The sequence below is a fragment of the Callionymus lyra genome, chromosome 13, assembly GCF_982586985.1.
Source record: "Callionymus lyra chromosome 13, fCalLyr1.hap1.1, whole genome shotgun sequence".
Classification (NCBI taxonomy): Eukaryota; Metazoa; Chordata; class Actinopteri; order Syngnathiformes; family Callionymidae; genus Callionymus; species Callionymus lyra.
The window spans coordinates 12,597,534-12,621,352 of NC_141830.1; the positions used below are offsets into that span (position 1 = coordinate 12,597,534).

Here is a 23,819-nt window from a genome sequence, read left to right on the forward strand (position 1 = left end):
TTACTGTTTTATTCTTTGCATTTTCTTAATAAGGACATATATTCAAATTATTTTTATGATTAAAATAAACGGATTATATGTTTTATTTAATACCTTTTTGCTCTTTTTTTTATAACAATCTCTTTAGAATTAAATGTATTACAATATAATATGCCCTATATACATAAATAAATGTTTTTTAAAGAATAATTTGAGATAAATAATTGAAAATATCTATACTACACTGAACTAATAATAATATGTTTTCATATTTAACCCCTGTGTTATGTCAGTGTACCCAGATGAAACACAAGGGATACCACAAGCACATTCGTTTTTAAGGCCTATGGGTCACCTTGACCCAGAGACAACGCAATGGTTAAAAGACAATATATTTTATCGAACCAATTTATTATAATATTGCACCTTTTTTTTTTTCTTGCACTGTTAATTTCATGTTATCACTTTTGCTATAAATGATTATTAGACATTTTTCATTTGATGTTTCCATCACGCATTCCTTCACAGCATCAGCACCACGAGCATCTCAGTCCAGCACCGCCGAGACAAAGAAGATGTTTTGATCCTGAACCTGGAGGGGGAGGGGCCCCGCTCTCCTGCCAGGACCGCAGAAGAAGCAGTGATTCATGGTGGATTCATGGTGGATTCATGGTCACGTACGAGTGACATCATGGATTTAAGGTCACGTATACGTAACGACACGATCCATTACCGGTGGATGTACTCGTCTCCATGCACGTGGACGTCATCGCATCGTTTATTGTGTTACATTTGAGGTGATTCTGTCTTGTTTAAATTGAAACTTGCATCTTTAAGATGGGTCAATCGTGCACATGGCTACATTAAAAAATGTGTTTAAATAATTAGAGACTATAAACACTAAAAAAAACACAAATCATAACCTTACCTTGAAAACACAAACGTACACGTGCAACCACCAGAAACAACATCTACACACTCCCTTATTTAGACATCAAAATAAACCAATAAAGCAACAAACACCAAAACTCACTGCCAAGAACACAACAGCTCACACCGACGCACAAACGTACACCAAAAATAAAACGTCTATATTACTGATGAATAAAGATGGTTTATTTCAAATATAGATGGATATTGTCCGTGTTGTTATTAAGTTACCACACCACACACTAAAGCCAACACTCAAGCAATACAAGTTGCACACGCAATACAAATAACGCACAATTGTACAATGTCTTACTAACAAAAAAAGGACAAACGTAAGCACACTTGCACACAGAATCACGAAAGACATACAAGACTCACATGCAAACAAAAATATCTACACTTTAATGCTACATACATTTCAACTCACACAAATTCAACATCAAAACTCACACATACACAAAAACTCCCACTCAATAGCAACCACACAGAACAAGAACACTTTCCACACCCACAACAAAACCACACCAAGTCAACCCAACACACTTTTTCTCACTCATACCAAAAAAAAAACAACCCACGAATACAAACACAGAAAGCCAGAAACACAAAGTGCACAAACTCACTCACAAATACAAACACTCACAGGTGTCAACCTCACTTCTACATAAACACTTTTTAAAACTGTATATATTTGGATCATTTAACAGGTGGTCATAATGTTTCGGCTGTTTTTTATCTGGCTAATTATTGTGGGAAAAGCACGCGCTTTTTTTTTTTGGCTGCGACAGTTTTAATGACTTTTAAAATCAGATTATGAATCATATCTGCCTCGAACATGTCACAACGTATCTCGCTGTAACACACACACACACACACACACACACACACACACACACGCTCAGATCTTGCGATGTCTCTTTAAAAGGCGATCCCACGCGCGGGATCCAGGGGGGTTGGACCTTCGTCTGCTTTGCACGCTCGTGTCTGCGTGTGTGTGTGTATGTGTGTGTGTCCAAGTGTGTGTGTGTGTCTAGATACAGTAGTAGTCCAGAGTGAGGTGGCAGTCTTGCATCGACGTGCACTTGAGGAGTGTTCCACGCACTCATGCCTCGTGGACGGACCGCGGTGTGATCACGACCCTTCAAGGAGGTTCTGACAAAAGGTACCGGTCCAGATCCTGAGGCGGTGTGTGATGTCATTGTGTTGAGTTGTAATAACGTTTCCTCAACAGGCTTCACACACACGCGCACACAACTTGGAATAGCAACAAAGAGCGCGAGCCTTCATGGGACTTTGACAGCTTTTCCCAGTTTTTGGTTTTTGTTTTGTTTTTTTTAAAAACCACGATCGAGGATTTTTTCGGGAGCCATGTCTGAGGCGGACCCGCTCCCCGATCTGGACTTGGCGATCGACCCGGACTTCGAGCCCAAGCAGCGGCCCAGATCCTGCACCTGGCCGCTGCCGAGACCGGAGTCCGCCGAGAAACCGGGGAGCAGCGACCCCGACATGATCCCGGAGGAGGAGGACGACGAGGAGGAGGACGGGGCGACCCCCGAGACCCCCATCCATGCCGCGGCCACGGAGGACGGCAGCAGCCGCAGCCCGCTGCCCGACGGCGCGCTGTCGTCGCCCGGCCACGAGAGCGGCGGCTCCCCGCTGCCCTCGCACTCTCCCTCCGCCGCCGCACCCGGGGCTCTGACCCCCGGGGGCTTGGCCGCCCAGCAGACCCCCAGGAAGGCGTCCTCGCGCCGCAACGCCTGGGGGAACCTGTCCTACGCGGACCTGATCACCAAGGCCATCGACAGCGCGCCGGACAAGCGGCTGACGCTGTCGCAGATCTACGACTGGATGGTTCGGTCCATTCCGTACTTCAAGGACAAAGGCGACAGCAACAGCTCCGCGGGATGGAAGGTAAGGACGCGCACACGCACGCGCACCCGCACCCCCTCCTTCCTCCACCAAAACAACAACAGAAAAGCATGTGGTCTCCACACATCTGGCACCTCTGCACAGAACTCGATATCACGGTTTATTTCACGGTATATCGAACCTTGTTGTTGTGTTGTTGCATCTACACGCTTTTGTGTAGATGATGATGTGTGTCTGAAGATTCCTCTGGTGGATTTGCTTTGTGTGTTTTGAAACACGTCATAGTTTCACCTGAGTTGTATAATAGTTCTGAATCATACCGTGCACTGGTCACATGATCCTTTGGATTTTCTGGATCTCCTGTTGTGTTATCAGTTTTATCTTGATCTTTAGAGTATATCCTTTATTGAATATTGTTTTGATTGTTTAAGCGCTTTGTGACCCTGGTCTGGAAAAGCGCTATATAAATACAAATGACTTACTTACTTACTTACTGTCTTGATATGGCCCTCATAGAAACTGAAATAAACGTTTTATTTACTTATATTATTCATTTATAATCTCTTAAATATGACTATAGGGTTGTTTGTTTTATTTTGTCCTTCCACTTGGTAGTATTTATTGTATTTAAAGTGTATTTAAAGTTATGGAAAATGGGTTAAGATCATCATTTATAAGTAAGTAAGTAAGTAATTTTTACTTATAGAGCGCTTTTCCAGACCAGGGTCACAAAGCGCTTAAACAATCAAAACAATATTCAATAAAGTATATACTTTAAAGGTCAAGATAAAACTGAGAACACAACAGGAGTTCCAGAAAATCAGGGAAAAGCCTGAACAAATAAAAACGTATTAAGATGTTTATATGGCCCTCATAGAAACTGAAATAAACGTTTTATTTACTTGTATTTTCCATTTATAGTCTCTAAATATGACTATAGGGTTGTTATTTTTCATTTGGTCCTTCCACTTGGTAGTATTTATTGTATTTAAAGTGTATTTAAAGTTATGGAAAATGGGATAAATTCATAATTTATAATGTTTGTAATGGGGTTTTTTTTCTTGGCGGTCCCTAAAACATTATTTTAAACTAGTTGAGGATGTTGAGGTATTTATTAAAATTAAAATAACTATCAGACTGTCAGATGCCGCTTTTAAGAACCTTGTTGTACACTTTTAATTGAATTCCAAACGTAAACACATATACAATCGTTTAATATTCCCTCATTTCTTACAAACTTTTTCTCTCTTGAGATCCTCGTTGTGTCACAATCCCAGTGTTGGTTCTTAAGAAAATATCAGACGTGAAGAAAAACTTCGTCTCAGATCGACTCCTAGACAGACGCCGTAACCGGTTTTTCTGGAAACACACTAGCCTAGTTCCAGTGACAACACACTCCTTTTTTTTTCTAGTGCTGTAATTACATAAGACAGTTTACCAGAAGGCTTATCCTGCAGGATGAGGCCGAGGCGAGACGACAACAAACATTCCGTGGAGAAAAGTTGAACATGTGTGCGCGTTAATCGCTCGGGAGTGTTTGTGCCGAGTCGGATCTGTTTGTTATGTAAACCTTGGCAGGATTCGCACCCTCTCCTGGGTCAGGTAGACAATTGGCAAGGTTGCCGTGGGGGTGGGTGGGGGGGTGGGGGGGTTACATAACTGCCCGGTGAGGCTGTTATTGGTGGAAATCTCCCTTATCTGGTCCCTGGAGCGACTCTGAGCGAGGGTGACCAAAAGAGCAGCTCCCTCTGGACGGGGAGTGTTTTAGATTGAGGGGGGGTTAGAGGGGAGGGGGGGTCTTAAGCTCGCGGGAACATGATCCGCTACAGTGTTTTGTGCGAGTCAAGGCCGGGTTCACTGTCACCATGCAGGGCTCTTACTCCTGGAATGTGGGGCATGAGGGCCGAGCTGTCAGCGGTCTAGTGTTACACACCGACGTCTGTCAATAAATCTTTACTGGCTGTTTTTAGGTCGTCGCCGTCTTTGGGAGAAACAAAGAGTGAGCAGGTCACGTCCTGGAGAAGGTTTTTTAGTAGAAATACAGCTGATCTTACCATTATCAATAAACCTAAGAGAGTGTTTTGGTCATGTGACGCAGGAATCATCCAGACTCAAAACTCTACTGACAGCAAAGACTCACAAGCTTTTATGAACGATCGTTCAAAGATACGACAAGTACAATTCTATGTGTTTATTGTACTTATACAGGGTTGAAAATGTTTCACAAAATGTATAGTGTGTCTTTGCGTGCCTGCACAAGAATCCATAGCATTGCAGATGATTTAACTACATTGTCTCACAGCAGTGACTCTCAAGTAATTTTATGAGAATCACTAAGTAATACTACAGTGAGTCGCGGAGTAATACTACTGTGTCTCACGGAGTAGTACCACAGCGACTTGGGGACTAAAACTACGCTGAATTGCGGAGTAATTCAACGGTAACTTGTGGAATAATACAGCATTAACTCGCAGAGTAATACTATAGTGACTCACAGAATAATATTACGATTAATCGCGGAAGAATACAACGGTAACTCGCGGAATAATACTACTGTGAATCGCGGAGTTATTCAACAGTAACTTGTGGAATAATACAGCATTGACTCGCAGAGTAATACTATAGTGATTCACAGAATAATATTACGATGAATCGCGGAAGAATACAACGGTAACTCGCGGAATAATACTACTGTGAATCGCGGAGTTATTCAACAGTAACTTGTGGAATAATACAGCATTGACTCGCAGAGTAATACTATAGTGATTCACAGAATAATATTACGATGAATCGCGGAAGAATACAACGGTAATTCGCGGAATAATACTAATGTGAATCGCGGAGTAATTCAACAGTAACTTGTGGAATAATACAGCATTGACTCGCAGAGTAATACTATAGTGATTCACAGAATAATATTACGATGAATCGCGGAAGAATACAACGGTAATTCGCGGAAGAATACAACGGTAATTCGCGGAATAATACTACTGTGAATCACAGAGTAATTCAACAGTAACTTGTGGAATAATACAGCGTTGACCTGTAGAGTAATACTATGGTGACTCACAGAATAATACTACGGTGAATCACGGAGTAATACAATGGTAACTCGTGGAATAATACTACTGCTAATCGCGGAAAAATTCAACGGTAACTCATGGAATAATACAGCGGGGACTCACAGAATAATACTACTGTGAATCGCGGAGTGATACAATGGTAACTCGTGGAATAATACTACGATGAATCGCTCAGTAATTCAGCGGTAACTTGTGGAATAATACAGCGGCGACTCACGGAATAATACTACGTTGAATCGCAGAGTAATTCAACGGTAACTTGTGGAATAATACAGCGGTGACTCGTGGAATAATACTACGGTGAATCACGGAGTAGTTCAACGGTAACTTGTGGAATAATACAGCGGTGACTCACGGAATAATACTACGAGTATAGGTGCACTTCGTAGTTTACCAACGGGAATCTGGACACATTAAGCTCCCCCTACTGGTGATTTTTTTTCTCTCATTTGATGCGTGCACTACATTGTTTGCGATGTCTCCACTGATACCAACCACATGCTACCGATCCATGAATGCTCCTGACGTAACCATAGCGACGTACAAGTCATCAATACGTCAGAGGAAAGTCGGAGTTTCTGGACCTCAATAGACCCGAACTGACCCGGTGGAGTCGCATCAAGAGAGGATCTTAGGATCTTCCAGAGACTAGCAGCAGTAGAATGTCAGTCCCAGTAAAGACAATAAGTGGCACCAGAAACGTGTGGTTTGAACTGAGCGTCAATCATCTTGACAGGTTGTATTTTGTGTGTCGTCTCAGTCGACCAGGGAACCTTTGTTGAGTAGATTTGCTGAGCAAATCCAAGTAATCCTGCAGGTTGTTACGTCATGCTTCATATCAATGTTAGTGGAGCATTAGAGCCAGAGTGAGGACTTTTTTTTATCATTAAAAGAAAAAATACTTAATTTTGATAATAACTTTCTTCTAACTTTTCTTTTTAAAATATTTGAAAAAAGTTCTTATTAAAAATAAAATACAATAAATTATAATTTCTCCCCCCAAAAAATAAAATATCCATCAGCGAAATTATTAAAATATTTTTTTTAAGTCCAACAAAACAAATTTGATTAAGGTATTTTTAAGTTTGGAAACAAATGTTACCACGAAAATCAATAGTTTTATATTACACACACTTCTTTAAAATATATAAAATAAAAAATAACTGTGATTAAATAAATATATAATGTACTAAGTAAAAGAATGTTTTTGAAAAAAAAAAATGCTGTTGAATATTGATACAATAATAGTCAATATATTTTTCATATACATACAGTATATATTACAGATTACAACAACAGTTTTTTGGTTGTTTACATTCTTATTAAACGGTGAAGAAGGTTTATAGAATTTTTAGAATTGAGGATAAAGAAGCAGCGAAGTAACTCTCTTTAGTTTCTTTCAGAGTTTGTGTAATCAGCAGATTAGGAGTGTGTGTGTGTGTGTGTGTGTGTGTGTGTGTGTATTCTTGGCTGTTCTGACCCTTGTGCTGCGGTGTTACTTAACCTCCTTGTAACAGGCTCTCTTCCCAGCAGCTGCAGCACCGTCCAGACCCGGTTATGTCAGAGTGGACCGACACGACACTCGGACCGGCAGCTTCTTTTTTCTAGCTCAGATAACAGCTGAACCGGCGCTGCGTGTTTTTAAACTTTACATTCCACCAACATGGACATGCTCGGGCGTGTACAGAGTTTGACGGGTCATGTTCGGGCTTATCACTCTCGGGTTCATGACTGCGAGTCAGTGCTGCAAGTTACAGTGTTACTCATACTGTTATTATAGTACTATAAAAACACATATTTAGAGTTTTGGTTTTTGGAAATAATACTTTAATACATTTTTAAACAAATGAAGAAAAAAAATAGTTTGTTTTTAAGTGTTTTCTTGTCCGTTCTTCAAATGTTGTTTTTGTTATCATTCAGGCTAACACATTTGATTATTTTAAAACTGGTCAATTGATGTCGCAACATAACTTTGTGCAGCAAGCTAGCGCTGTTTTAAAAAAGAAAAGATTTCTGTCTGGAGCTCTTTTGTTCTCCTTGCACTTGTGTTGGTTTCCTCCAAGCTCGCCGGTTTCCTCCCATAGTCCATAGAGGCAGACATCGAGTCATTCTATTCACACATGCTAGTTAATTAGCATTTTAGCTACATTAGAACAATTTTAACATTTTAGCTACATTCGTTTTTAAGCTACATCAGCGCTATTTTACGATTTTAGCTGTATACGTATTTTCGCATCATGGGCGCTATTTTATCATTTTACCTACATTAGCATTTTAGCTACATTAGTGAGATTTTAACATTTTAGCTACATTAGTATTTTAGCTACATTAGCATTTTAGCTACATTAGTGTGATTTTAACATTTTAGCTATATTAGTATTTAGCTACATTAGCATTTTAGCTACATTAGTGTGATTTTAACATTTTGAGCTACATTTGCATTTTAGCTACATTAGTGCGATTTTAACATTTTAGCTACAAAAGTATTTGCTATATTGGCACTATTTTACCATTTACGCAACAATAGAAGTTTAGCTACATTACGCTATTTTACCTTTTTAGCTACATTAACATTTTAGTTAGATTACCGCTATTTCACCATTTAAGATACATTAGAAGATTAGCTACATTAGCGCCATTTTACCATTTTAGCTACATTAGCAGTTTAGCGACATTAGTGCTATTTTAGCTACATTAGCACAATATTAGCTTTTTTAGCAAAGTAAACGTTTAAGGAAGAAACTGTGGGAAAGTGAGTTGAAACATTATAAAACTTAACAACACATTATAATAACAAATAAATCAAACTCAAACTAGAATGAAAAACTAATGATTCTGTGATCCATCGTGTCTGTTGAGCCGAACTTCAATCAACACTGTGTCTGTGATTAATGCAGTTTTTATTCTAAAATAAATACATCCGTTCATTTCTCACTGACTGGCAATAGAACATATAAACACAAGGTCTCGCCCGCTGTGGAACCTGCCGGGTCATTATCATATAAATGGTCTTGTTTGGACCGAAATTATTTATTGTCCCGTTCCAGCCGAGGGCAGTTAATTCTCCGACTGAGTTAGCGTGACTAACCTGCGGATATGAATAATAAAGATGCTGGAACTTAACATCTATCTAATGACTTTAATTGGGAAATAAAGTAGAATAATAGTAGCATTTTAAAAACACTTATTAAGATGAAGATTCTACTTTAAACTAGATCAAATAATGTGATGTAAGAATATTTACAGACTGAGGTAGTTTACAGATATTAAATCTGTGTTGAGTGTCCCAGTGGAGAGGGATGGGTGTACCCAGAGGAAACTATATCTAAAACCCAATTTAAGGTGTTTGATATTTTATAAATAAATAATAATAAAAATATATATATATCCAAGATGCTAAATAAATATTCAGAAACTTAAAAATCATGATGTTGTGATTTAAAAAATGAAATTATTCAATATAAGTTTTTAAAGAGTTCGGTGTGTGTGTGGACAAGTGTGCGAGCTCAGGTACTCAATCAGAGCTGGAACTGAGCCCGAGAATGAAGTGAAGCAAAAAAGGCAATAAAAGAAGGAGTGGTGGGGGAGGAGGGGGTCGTGGGGGAGGGATGGGGGTCGAGGGAGTAAATTAACAAGCTTTGCTCTAAATTGCTGTAATACAACTGCCCTCTGGCTGTGATTCCCCACGGAGGGCTGGACGGTGTTTGCAGGCTGAAGGGGCTGAAGGGGGCGCCGGGTTGTGGGAACCCACCAGTTCCAAGGACCCCCTCCAACTCTCAATAGAGTCACTCCAAACAGTCAATCTCCACGCGGAGAGGGGAAACCCCCAGGCTCTGTCCTGGTTCCAATTCTGATCTTCAGCTGAGGAACTGTGGAGTTATGAGTTTCTGTACGAGCAGAACCAACTCCTCAGAGACGGCACATGAGTGTTACTGACGACAGGCCGGTCTCGTCTGGTGTCAGGGGATCAGGGGTCTCTAACGCCACTGGCCGGGGGGGCCACAAGAGGTCAATACTTGTCCAGACTGGGGCGACAAGAACTTGATTTATATTTTTCTGGTTATTTTGTGCGTTTTCATGTGGATTCACTTTGAATTTTGGTAATGTTTTGTCAAATTGTAAGTATTTTTTTATAAATCTGCTTTATTATCAAAGGTATTTAAACATTTAAATATTTTTTCATGATAGTGTATCGGTATTGAATGGTACAGTATCTATCCCCAAAACATTTGTTTTATTGTTATTAATATTATTATTAATATATATTTTCATCTTTAATTATTTTTTCAAATTTTCTTCTGGTTAACAATTTTTAAAGTTTGTATTAAACTAAATAATCCAATTTTAAGTTTACAATACACATCCAAATATATACAGCGTTTTCTTTTCATGTCTATGTTGCTTATAAACCTTCGACCACTAGATGGCAACACTTATTACGTCGCCCACAGTTAAAGTAAAATACAGAAAAATCTCTGCAACGACTGAGGACAAGAGGATACAGTAGACCCCTAACAGCTTAATAATACATATATTTGAGAGTTTAAAATTAAAAGATTAAACACTGACAGATACTGGATATTACATGTTGCTCCAGGTTGATACCGTGAGTAGTAGTAGTGATCTTGATGAAACCATGAGGCTGAGATTTTGAACTCGATAAAAATATACAGAAAAAAATACATGAAACAAAGTCATAATTGTCTCAAAGAGCTTTTCTCATCAAAGAGCAGATCTTGCAGCTCTAACCCGACACACTCTCTCGCCTCTCTATTATTCAACGAGCGCAGGATAAATTCAGATCACGGCATGAATTTTTTAAGACATGTCTTGACTACAGGCTAATGTCCTTTTCTTGTTTCTGCCTCTTTCATGTCGCTCTCGTTATTTTCCTGCCGGCGCACTTTTGCTCCACAAAACCCGATGGTAAGCAGGAACACAGTGTTGTGGGCTCTCCGGAGCAGGGATTCTTCTTCCAGTCTTGTCTTGTGTGGTTCCGAAGAACTCCGGCCACATTGTTATCCCTGAAATTATGCAGATTGTAAAAAGCAATGAATAGTCTTAAAAACCTCAGCGTGGTTTTAAATCCCAGAGTTCCTAGAATTTCTCGAAGCAGCCATGAATGAAGCTCCTGGAAGGACTAGTCTGGATTATCTGGTGGGTGCTTAGTGGGTCCTGTTGCACACACACTTACACACACACTTACACACATCTGTTTGAGTCCTCGACAGGACAATAAGACTCACCAGTAGAGGTTTAATTAAACTGTTGCTGTCACTCAACGTTGATAAAAACAAAGGTATTTAATCACAATTTATGAAGGATTTAACATTTTTTATGGAAGTTAAATTCAACATTTCATGGCTTTTTTATTTTAAATTAAACTTTATTGTATTTTTTAATTATTTACTGTAATAATTTCAATATTCAAAGTTTGAATTTGTTAAAATTTATTTCAATAAATTGATTGTATTTTTAATTTTAATAATTGTGTGTGTGTGTATATATATATATATATATATATATATATATATATATATATATATATATATATTCAGTATATATTCTCAGTTTGATATTCTGATTACAATATTGAAAATAATTTTCAAAACTATTTATTTTTAAATTCAATCAAAAAATGTTGATCAACAATATTGAATTTAAAAGCTTATTGATTAAAAAATATTGTGTGTCTAAATATGTTTTTTTGACCTATTGCTATAAGAATGTCAAACCTTATATGTAAGAAAAAAAATCTTTAATTTGGAAAATGTTAATTGTTTTCAATTTACAAATGATTTAATTAAGTTATTTAAAACAAATAAAAGAATCAACCTTTAAATTAAGAGATTATTGAATATAGTTAAAAAATAAAAGATGATTCAATGCTTAAGAAAAGGTTTCAATAAAAACATTGTAATATTTAAATGTATGATGGCACTGATATACTTAAAAGAACATGAATGCACTGGTAACTGGGGAAGAAAGAGAACCATAACAAAGCTCTCTCTTCACCAAGACATTCACTGGGCTAATGAGTTCATTATAAAATCTGAAAACCCTCAACAAATAAAGTGCAAATTCGTTGGTCCTCAACTTCAGTTTACTTAAAGAAAGTTAAATTAAATAAATATATCTGAGACTCCTATATATCTTCTTCTTCTGGACAATGTTCTTGTGTTCCTTGGTCATAAAATGATTTAGTCGGAACCTTATTTCAACCTCTCTGCTATAAGAACCCTGTGACTCCTGGAGGACACTTGAGGACATTCCTTTACACCATCTTGGTTTCCTCTTAGAGCCACAAGCCATGTTGTCCTGAACGTTGATGTCCTGAGAAGACTTTTCTTCTCTTCAGATTTACATCACTTGGCTTAGACCGGTCGGCTCTGACGGATGATGAGGCTCGAAATAATCTGACATTCTATAGCCTCAAAAGAGCTGTATGTTCTGTGGTGTCTTTACATTTCAATATAAGATGGAACATTTTTGATGAATTCCACATTTTAAACATGCGTTTTGATATTTAAATATTCATGATCTATATCGTATATCTGTCAGAAATTGAATTGTTGAACTTTCCAAATACATTTTATTGAAAGGTTTTTTTAAGCATTATTTATTTATTTGAATTATTTAATTTGAATTTAATACATTGAAATATTTAAGGGATGTATTATATATATATATTTTCAATATTGATCTTTTTAAAGATTCTACTACCAACTATTCATAAAGTTTTAAATAAAATATCTTTAAATGTGTGTACTTTTATATTCAACACAAATGCTTGTATAATAGTAACAACAATTGTATATTGAATTTACAAGGCTACACATATTCTTATTTTTTTTATTTTTTTACAAGGAGTTTCATCATCTAAATTCAATACTTTAATTATATTTTAAAAACATTGGTATAATACAACATTTTTTATATTGAATTAAATAATCTAGGGGATAGATAGATGAGTCTTATAGTAGTATAGTATATCTAGCCATCATTTTCCAATTATAAGTTGGTATAAATGGGTTTTCTCTTTAAACGGTGTGTACTAAACATTTCCTCAAAACACACCAAATATCAAATCTAGTATATTAACTCACAGGTTCACTTTCCACTGCTGCTGTCCTGCTCTGATCACTTTAAGAAACACTAATGTATCATATCTCAACATAAAAGTGTGTAATATATTGTTGATAGAAGACTGTGTGCAGAACTATAGCAACTCTCTGGCGTCGTTCACGGCTGGACGACGGTCTTGTAAATAATACATCGAGGTAATCACAGATAGAGCTGCGAAAACCATGAGCTTGCTGGTCCATTTTAGGTCAGCTCAAGGACCTGTTGGACCTTCATAAAACCCTCTTGTCCTGCAGCAACAGTCGATGAAGTGAACCTTTAACCGCGACATAACATAACCTACTTGCTGTAAACCACACAATCTCCGCCCGACAACCGCCTTGTTTAGCTCGCCATGACTCACTGTTGCCTCGCGTCGACTCACTTTCAACTCAGAACTGGTATTTCCAGATAATTTCGATGTATCATAGAGGACTTACTTAGTCCTTTTTGTTTGACTCTTGGCATCACTCTCATTTTGGATTAGTTAATATTGAATTCTTTTTTTCTTTGATGCTTGATACATTTCACATCTAAGGGCCAAAAAAAAGAGTCTTTGTATTTTTTTTTTTAATATATAACAAGAGTTTTTTTGTTTCCCGGGAAAAAGTTCCTCATTGATGACTTTTCCAAATGACTGACGTCCAGTGACCCGCGTGTCAGGAGTCGTTTGGTCTCCATGGCAACCTTCATAACTCGTCAGGCAGACACGGGTACGACTGGAAATTCGCTGATAAGAAAGCGTCTCCACTGCATGTTCCTTGGACTCTCTCACACACTCACACACACTTAAACTTAAACTCTTAAACTTCAATGTGTTCTTTGTGTCTCGTTCACTTCTCTTGCATCACAAATTCAGCGGCGTTGTTGACGCGATGCTCCCGATCTCCGCTTGATCCACTCATACCCTTCCCTCTCAGTCAGGTGTAGTCCAGATTGATGACGGCAGATTAAAGCGGGATTATGTTATTTGGATGCTAATCCACCTGTTTGTGTGTGTGTGTCGGTGCAGGGTGTGTGTGTGCAAACACTGTTCTTTTGAGCCACTGGTTGAGAACATGTCCTAACACCACTTCAACTATAGTATCTTGAATATTTTATTTTGAATATTGGATTAAGGGAGTAAACCAGAGTACCTGTGTAAACCCATTACGGAAAAGAAAATCTACAAATAGTGTTTAGTTGTCGCTGCCCCTGAGCTACAAATATTTACTTTGAAATATTCAACTGTTACAATCTATTATTAATGGATTTAGATGGATAACTTTTCATTTAACGTTAATATTATCTAAACATTTGTTACATATTCATCATATTAAACGTTTTCATGGTTGATTTGAACACGTTTTCTGAATATTTACTGAATATTAATTGTAAATATGTAATTTAATGTATTTGTGTGTTTTCACATTAAACATTTTCAATCTATTACTTACTACATATAAAACTTGATTTAAAATAACGTTTTCTTGTCCTTTATGGCCCATCAGTGACTCCACAGGTGCTACCAAAAAACGGTTGGATGGTTTTTACGGTTTTATGGCTGTTCACACGTCTGATTTCAACACCAGCGCTCCAGTTGGCTCTCTTGTCTTTTATCAAAAGCATCCTTGAATGTCAAAGAACATAATTATGACTAAGAAAATGAGACGCAGAAACAGATTTCTCAAGAAAAGATTTGGAAGTGTCGTCCAAGAGCCTGTCGACCACCTGTTCTTGAACCCGCGGCTCCGTCACGACGCGTAGGATTCCCTTCTCTGTGTGAAATCCAAGGGGTCAGAGTCGGCGCCTGCAAAGCGTGTCAGTTTCTGGTTTGAATTATGCAACCAGAGAGGCCGGCGTCCAAAGTTCCACATCCTCCATGGACCATTAAAACAAGGGAATGGTAGTTCTGGGCATCTGAGAGTCATTCCCATCACACAGGAATGTTCTTAAAAGTGTAACTATTTGGATTTAATCCACTCCTGGATGTACTTTCTGGTGTATTTTTTACCAGATAACGCCTATTTGGAGTCTCATCGAGTCAACACTCTGTTGGAGTCAGTATTTAATTACATGTAATGGTCTGATAGTTGAGCAAACACTCAGCTGCCGCCGCGGTCATGTTTCCTCGCCGCTGAAGATCATCTCTTTTTCATGAAAGTCTTGGGTTTTGTTCTCCTGTCATGTAAACTTGAAATCATAGTCCAGGATTGAAGGGTCAGCATGTTACTGTGCCTCCTTTTGTGTGGAAGCCTCGCTCTTATCTGTTATGCTTTATGAGGCCTAGGTAAACCCTGCTGTTTGCACACCTGGCTTTTATAAGAGAGAGCAGGGAGGGGTGATAAGGGTCAGCAGATATGCCGGGACAGAACACCAGAATATACGGGTCAATCCTATAAGTAGTCCCTGATGTGTTTGCTGACAGTGCACAAAGTCCTTCGACTCCAGCGGCGTTTCTTGAAGACGCTCTTTTTTAGCCGACTGTCGGGTGAAATGTGACTCCGTGTCTTCCTGAGCCCGACGGGAGGAAAGGTCACGGCGCTGACCCAGTAAACCACCAAGAACTCTCACCCGGCCGCCCCCCGCGTGAGCGCCGGAACCAACGGACTCTCTCCGCCTCTGTCGAAATTCTACAGAAACGTGTTGCATTTGGTGCCAGGGTTGAAACATCGAAGGTACAGCGGGTAATGTGTGCCTGAGGTCAGCGGGTCGAAAACGTGGACCGGTCGGGAAAAATATTTGACTGAATGAACCTTGAGGTTGATGTAGTGCTGATGGATGAAGGCCGGACAGGGGTGTCCATGTGAACCAGGATTGATTTGTTGGATTAGTTTGTCCACTCAGAGTGAGCGCAAATAAATGGCCACTATTGACACAGCCAGATAAACAAGTTTAAAAGTAGTCCTATTTTCACTATAACTGAAGATATCCTTCAGGAAATTAGGTTCCAGTTCACAGCAAGTTTCATAAAAAAAACAAAAAACAGAACAAGAACAAATTTCAAATAAAAGAACTAAGTGCAAGAATAAAGAACATAGATCAAAATAAAGAACATACTGTGGATCAAAGAAAAATAACACAAAGAAAGGGATACAAAGATTAACATGGAATATTATAATCCTTTCACTACGCTCCTGCCCCTAATTCAAAGTTATAAAGTCGAGGAATAATTGAGTCCCTGAGTCTATTAGTGTTGCATCTGGGGCGGAGCATTCGTGCACTCTATCTGATGTCATCCTCTAGTACATACAGTACCGTAAATGTCTTTCTATAAGGCCCGTCGAGTTATAAGCCGCATCTAGAGTCTAAGTATTACTTCAAAGCCTAGAGGAGTCGTTTAACGGAGAGCTTTGCAGAGTAATACAACGAAGCCCGTCGTCTCACGCAGTAATACTGCGGGTCCTCGCGGTGCAAGCTTTGATGCTTGCCATATGAAAAATGTTTGACATATTTGTACCGTGTAGCCATGTCAGCGAGAGTGTGTCGTGAGAGATGACGCACACTTGTCAGGGGGTATCTTGTATGATTGTGTTGACCGGGCTTGTGCGTTACAATACACTAATACAACACGTTGTAGGGTCCGTTTTGAAGGCAGCGGCAAATACACAAAGTCGCATTGTCTTTGTTTATCTTCTGTCCTCATTTGCCGCTCGACACGTGCCAGGCTTCTCTTCATGGGTCGTGGGTAGCTGCCCGGAGAGAATACCCACCAGTGTGCGCGAGTGTGTTGCTGTGCTGCGATGCTTATGAGGGCATGAAATCACCGCGACGCCCCGAGGCTCGACCCGGTCGTCCCTCATGCCCAGACTCACTTACTCCGTGTTTGCACTCGCCTCTTCATCCTGAGTGTGGCCGTGGCCGTCGCAGGTGCATGCATCTGTGATTCCTCTCCACTTGATCCCTCCCGTTCCCACGGCGACCCCTCGTCCCTCATCCCCGGACCATCTGTCCATCAATCGCCGAGGTCCCCTGACGAGGGGAAACTGACACCCCAAAGACTCTGAGCTCAAGAGCTGAAGGGTCTCAAAATGGAACCCCCTAACGCCAGGACCAGAATCCCAAATATAAACTTTTGGAGGGAAGAAGTGTGCACTTTTGTGTGTGTGTGTGTGAGAAACACGAACGCACAACTGTCATGGGAAACTCAATGAGACTCTGCAATGGACTTTCCTTGGCTTGGCTGCAGGCATGTGAATGTAAAGGGGCCCTCGTATAGGGACGGCTTTGTGCTCATTATGAATATATAGGCGCATGTGTGTCATGCTGTACGCTAATGTGGGGGGGGTTGGGTGGGAGTGGGGGGGTTAATGCCGAGGAAAGCCCTGTCCTCAGCTGTTGTTGTCACCCTCATAGAGAAGCTGACTTTCTGTGTGGAAAAGTCCACTGTGAGTCAGAAAGCAAAAGTGGCCTCTCACTTTTATACTTTTTTTTCGTTCTCCCCCCATCCTGTCTCTCACGGAGTGAAGGGGGGAAGGGTGCGTACAGTGACGGAGGTCTGGCCGGAGAGTCCAGCACAAGTGTTCGTTGCAGTCCCACCCTGTTGCCTCGAGAAGTCCGGGCGAGGAGGAGTTGCAGAAAGCAAACAAAGGCATTGAATGACATCAACACTTGAGCACGATTTCCTTTAAGATGTTTACGGTCCCGACGCTGGTGCAATCAGGGTTTCGCCGATCGCCGGAGACGACCACATTCCTGAGAGCTCTCGAGCCAATGGTCCCAGATGGGAAGGCAACAAGTGAAAACAGGAATCTAAAGAACTTTGTTTAGATGAGACCGGAGAAGCGACGGGAAACACATATGGTGCTCCACAAATGTTTGTGAAGTTTTTTCAATAACTGCGATTCTGACCGTGTTCTGAACACACATGGTACGAGGTGTGATGGTTACTAGTAACCATGGATGGCTCAGGTTGGTCTAATGAGTACGCTATGCTAATCATAATAATACAACATAGTTGAGAGTTCTCATTGGGAGCTAAAGTGTAATTATTTATAACTATGAGCGACGCTTAAACTAAATAATAACCTGAAAAGTCATGTTTTATCGAGCAGATGAATGAAACTTTGCCACTCTGTGATGATGAAAATGCACTTTATGTTAGACATAATATATTAAATTACCCCAAAAAAAATCCTGTCATCTTCAGAAATATTAAAAGATACAAAGTGCTAAGAGGCGGATAATGTCGCGTTGGAGCAAAACAAATCTTTTAGTGCTCAAAATGTATATTTACCACTTGTCTTCGGTTAAAGATTCCCATCAACTGCAGGTTGATTATATGATATTATTGAAGTATAATTCTTAACATCCATAATATGAACATCACTTAGATTTTGCTAGTTAGTATAGCATTTCTTGCATTTCTTTAACATTTATGGTTTATTTTTAATAAATAATTCTGTTGTGTTTATAAAAGTGTCTTTGTAATGAGCAAATGTAAGTGTAACAGGATGGTCAAGTGTGGGATTGTTGGGAAAATTTAGTTCGGTTTGGGCTTCGTGTCTGATTATAGTGAATCATAAAGACGGAAATATCAGAAGGAAAACATCCAAAAGCGGTGCAAAAGGAGAACTTTGAGGGCCTCTCGCTTTTTTCCTCAATGATCCCGTCACTCCAGAGAGAGCTTAGTGGGTTGAGTGCTCCTCTTTTTTTTCTAAGTAGAAGGGTCAATATTGGTCAGGAATCCATTTTCATATGAGCTCTTGGCTCATGGTGTGCATTATTCATGACCTGGAGGGGTTTGTCCAGGACCCGGGTTATCACGTTTGACCCGCACTGACCGTGTCGTTTTGTCCGTTATCGCTGACGTCAAGTCATGGTTTTGAAAGCTTTGAGCTCTAGTTGGCAACTTCCAGTGGAAAATCGACGGCTCCAGTTTACTTTGCTCGCCCAATATTTTTGTTTGTTGCTCCCGTTCCCACAATCCATCGCTCTTGAGGCTCCCGGTTGCGGGTGCAGATGAAGCTTTCGTTTCTATAAATATGGGTTAGTGTGCCTCGCGCCGACTCTCTCCCTCCTCCCCCTCTTCTCTCCCTCTCACTTTGCTTCTCTTGGCATTTTTATTGTTTCGCTTTTCCGGCACATTTTTTTTTTTGCCGACGCAGCAAATAGGCGGCGAACAGAACGGAGCGGAATGTAATTTGCCAGATGAAATAAAATGTGTTAAAGTAAACGAGGGGGAAACGCTGGTTTCGAGTTTGACTTTCCACCCGAGGTAACGTTTGGGAAGCACATGTAGAACCTGGAGCAGACTTCATGGTGTGGCGTCCTCATGTGCAGCCGCCGTTACCAAAATAACCCGCAGCTTCTCAGGAGAGTATCGGAGAATTGCAAGGTTTACTTTAAGGCTTGCTTTCGTTTTCATGGAGAGTCTTCAGAGCGGCTGAAACAGCAGTGATCAGGAAGTTATAGACGCACGTCCTGTGATTCAAAATAAATCATCCGTGTCATTCTTTTGTTTCGCTGACCTGACGTTGGGAACATGGAGAACCGACAACTATGACTAAGAGTGGACACAGCTAACATTGCGAGTTAAGATGACCTCATCATGATGAGAACACTCGCCAGGAATACTTCTTTTTTTTTTAATACTTTCTATCAAACACTGTTGCCTTAACCTGGAACGTTGTTTGTTTGAATCCAAATTAATTAAATTAATTAAATTAATAAAAAATTAAATCATGTATGTCTAAGGAATACTTTTTACTGAATTAGTAAACGGGAAACTACTTCGATAGATCACTCCTGTACTGCTAATATGTAGAACAGCTTGAACTCTACTCAGACAACTTTATATTATACACAACCAGGTTCACCTTTAGTTTCCACTCTGTCCTTTTCCACCCGGTCTTTAGCGGCCATTTGCCCATAACTCATGATTTCACCTTGGGGATGAATAAAGTAAACTGTTCGATAATGATTATTTTTTTTTATAAATATGTTTATTTACTTTGCGATAATTTGTGTCATTTTTCTGCTGTGTTTTTACGATGACTTGGGGAGCTACAGTTGAGGTATTGCAACACGCGACGCAAAGTTGACGTTGAAAACGGAAGGTTTGATGATGAATTTACTGGAAAATATCGACACGAACAAAACACTGAGCTCTTGCTATTTCAATAGTGCTAAGATAGAGTGTCTATTTTTAATCTGTTTGCCTAACATTCAACAGGTGATAGTTCTAGAGGGGTTTAACAAGCGCTTTGTGACCCTGGTCTAGAAAAGCTCTCTACAAATATGACTTACTTTACATACAAAATAAGGCCCTCTGGAAGTTAAGTTGAGTCTCTAGACGTTTCCCTACAACTCCTTTAGCTCTTCTAAGGGAATACAGAACCTAGATACTCCATTGTCTCTCCAAGGGGTTCTAGGTCTGCCCCAGGTACCCCTCCTGGCACGTGATCCATTTACTATATTCAAGTGTCGGCATTGAGAACAGTCGATTATACGTCATGTGTCATCGACTAAACAGGTTGTCAAAGTACGCAGATGTGTCAAGATAATGACATGTATTTGGTGTTTGGATCAAAACACTAGCAGTAACTTGAGGCCATTAATCCCCACACTTTGGCAAGTATCCGCCTGAAGCAAAAGAAGAAGAAGCACCTTATTTTTAATCTAATCTGTTCAAACAGACTTTCGGCTCTACCCGATCCGTCTCTCCTCGGGTCTATCTGTCTCACTCTCGCACTCTTTACGGTGACAGAAAACTGTATGGAGACAGTGCAACAGCTCCGTGGCCACGGCTGCACCCATTGGCTGTCGGGCACTCCACCCCCATCTCCGATTGGCTCCCGGGCCTCTTGTTAGATTCAATCAGCTGGTTGGAAGCGTATGTAGGTCAGTGTGTAGCGACGTGACTCACCCCTCCTCCAACGCTTCTTTTTGGCAAACCGGCTGCTGTGTGATAATTGGCCAAGATCCAAAAAAAAACCGGAGAGACTTTTGAGGCGAAACAGGGAAAAGAGTGAAGTATAGAGGTGAAAGGATGAAGGGAAGTTTAAAATGAGGGAGGGTGAGGGAAGTGGGGGATGGGACCGGGGGGCCGCCCTGTTGCACTGAGCGGTGCAATCGTACAGTTAGACTCGTACATCCGACTGGAACTCTTGGCATCGGCTGCCGTGTTTATTTACCGACACGAAAACTATGAAAAGATGACTCCGGGGCCGGTGATCTAATCCGTCTAGTCGAAGGAGTTTGCGTCGGTTAACAAAATGACAACAAATAATTATCAATTAATCCGTGGTTGACGTCATTTCGCCGGAGGATCGTGTTGTTATCGAGGCGATGACTCAACGTTCTCGACCGCACATCGCGTCGCATCCAGGATTGAATCCTGGCCGGAGTGTGTCGTTCCCAGATTAGTATTTCAGATTAGCCTGGAAAGATTTACAATAAACCCTCAAACATGGAACAAAATGTGTTTTTTCGTTGCAATGCTAGCTAGTGTTGTGTATTGCCAAGAATCTGGTGATGCGATATGTGTCAGGACACAGGGTTAACCATATGATATATATTGTGATACTGTAGTAACAAGCATATATTTGTAGTATTGTCAAGTACTTGAAAAATTAACTGCATGACTCCTGATAAAGTGTATTGTAATGTATACCCAATTTTTTGACATATAAACCATAAAATATCTATGAGGCAGGAAAAAGCAACAAAAATCCATACAGTGCTGTTGAATATTGATACTGTACAAAAAAAAAAGTTGCGATATTTAAGTGTACAAACGTCAAAAAAAGGTAAAGATGTATGTGTTGGCAGCAAAAGTTGCTTCTGTGGGGAAAGGAATTGCTAACAGTTAGCACCAATAGCATTTAATCTGCTTGCTGGTCTATTCTAGGCATTATGGTACTTTCACTATTCAGAGTGGTTTGTATTTTCGCAATTGCTGTTATTTATTAGGTCAAATATATAAAAATACTTTTGTGTAAGTAAACATTTTGAGTACCCAATTATTTTAACAGAGGAAAATAATATTGATTCAGTTGAATAATATAAAGTTCAATTGAATTTGTTATTGTTTTTTTGTGTGTATTTTAAACTATCGAAGTTTTCCAATGTAATCAGAGCATCAGTAATATCATATATTGATACATGTCATTATGAAAACAGTTATTCTAATCTCTTCTGGATTTCTTATTTGTCATAAAAAATACCCTAGATTTGGAACAATATATTGGTAAATACTAGTTAATTCAACGATCCTCAGAGTTACTGGGTCAACCTTCGATTCACTCGACAACATCTCCGTCTCGCTGCCACACGAAGACTCGTCTACACAGCTGAATAATTCACGCTAACCTTAATTCTTGCACAGCCTTAAGTGCTCACATACTCATGTACTGTAACCCCCCCCCCCCCCCCCCCCATTCCTCACCCCCTCACCGAGCACTGGTCCCAAGGCAGTGTCTACACTTGACTAACCCAGACAAAATAAAGTCTTCCACTCTTTTTACGGCTCCCACCGATGTCTGTCTGGACCCTTCACAAGAAAGGCTGGTTCCAGACAAACCTCTCGTCTCCGTCGACACTTCCATTCGTCTGCGCTCTATTTTTATTAGCCGCCGTCATCGGGTACAGTAGAACTCATGGTATATAATCCACAGCCCCACCCGAAGGAGGGTCCGACCACATTCCTGTACGTCTGGATTCTTCTGTTTCCTACTTCGACCCCCGCGATCTGAACTTAAATTAAAGAGACGATTCTCTTCTACACACACAAACACACACACATGCTAGCCTGACTTCACCCTGTCAGCCAGAGACTGACCCACTTTAGTGTAGACAAGTGCGCCAGACGGATGGCGGGCTTTTTTCACTGCAAGGCATTCTGGGAAATATAAGGCCGAGCCACAACAACACGAGACGAGCATCCGAGCGATATGTTGTTGTGGAAGTGTGTGTGCTCTCATTTGTTTCGCTTGTGACCTCATAAAACTACGAGAATCTAGTTGAGATAATATTCTCTGTTTCTAATCACTCAAATTACTGATCCCAGCTACCTGGGGCGAGGGACGGGAGGCCATCGGGACATATTGCTGGTCCAATGTAGGGCTGAAAACCTCTACATGTACGGACAATTCAATCAAACTCAATCACACAACGGGCCAAAAATGTTAACTCAATATTCGTCATGGGCCAGAAAAAATGGTCAATTTACTAAACTGTAAATTTGAGTCTGATTGTGAAATTATCTTCTCAAAACTAAAAAATACAAAAAAATATCCTAGTAACTTAGATTATCTTATGACAGGACTATGTTCTGAAACCGCTGCAAAGAAGTGACCTTTTAACTTTTACACTAGTTTAAACTTTTGAGTCCGACATTTGAGTTGCCATCCTGTCCAGTTCCCTGAACAGATCCCATAATGCTTTGCCGCCCAGCCAGCCAATTACACTTATGGCCACTTTTCCCATAGCAACATAGTCATGGAATTGAAATACAGTATTGTAGCAAACAACAGCCGGCCACCGAATAGCTCAGTGTGTAGAAAGGCATCATGGGAGTTCACTGTTTTGTTCCCCCCATAAGTAAGGTGGGTGGGGTGATTAGTGCCTCCCACTGACTTCTGTGGTCGTGGCATCTAAAGGGGTAATAAATCCACAGTTTGGGGCAGTGGAAACCAGGAGCAGGAGTGTATTTGAACACATTGCATCATCTAGCTGTGATACTGTGAGGGACAACTGCTCAGAAAACCAACATCATCCATGTTTACGTTGATATTACGAGGTGGGTGGGATTTGAGTTCGACATGTTTGAAATTTGTAATTCACTATGAATTTCTGGAGCTAAAGTTGAAGTTACCCAGACACTTTAAAACACGCTCACGGTCACGCCAGCAAACA

The 23,819-nt window shown here is 40.1% G+C and overlaps 1 protein-coding gene across 3 annotated transcripts in view; it reads left to right on the forward strand.

Moving 5' to 3' along the window:
• Positions 1 to 1,937: 1,937 nt before the first annotated feature.
• Positions 1,938 to 23,819, forward strand: part of foxo3b (forkhead box O3b) — a 41,529-nt gene continuing 19,647 nt past the window's right edge. The window contains exons 1-2 of one of the 3 annotated variants that reach the window (XM_087805001.1): positions 1,938 to 2,071; positions 2,141 to 2,820. In XM_087805001.1, the coding sequence (XP_087661127.1) occupies positions 2,278 to 2,820 (543 nt within the window). In that variant the 5' untranslated portion in view covers positions 1,938 to 2,071; positions 2,141 to 2,277. Of the gene's footprint in view, positions 2,821 to 23,819 lie in introns of all 3 variants that reach the window. The other 2 variants (XR_015713206.1, XM_087805000.1) reach the window with 2 other exon arrangements.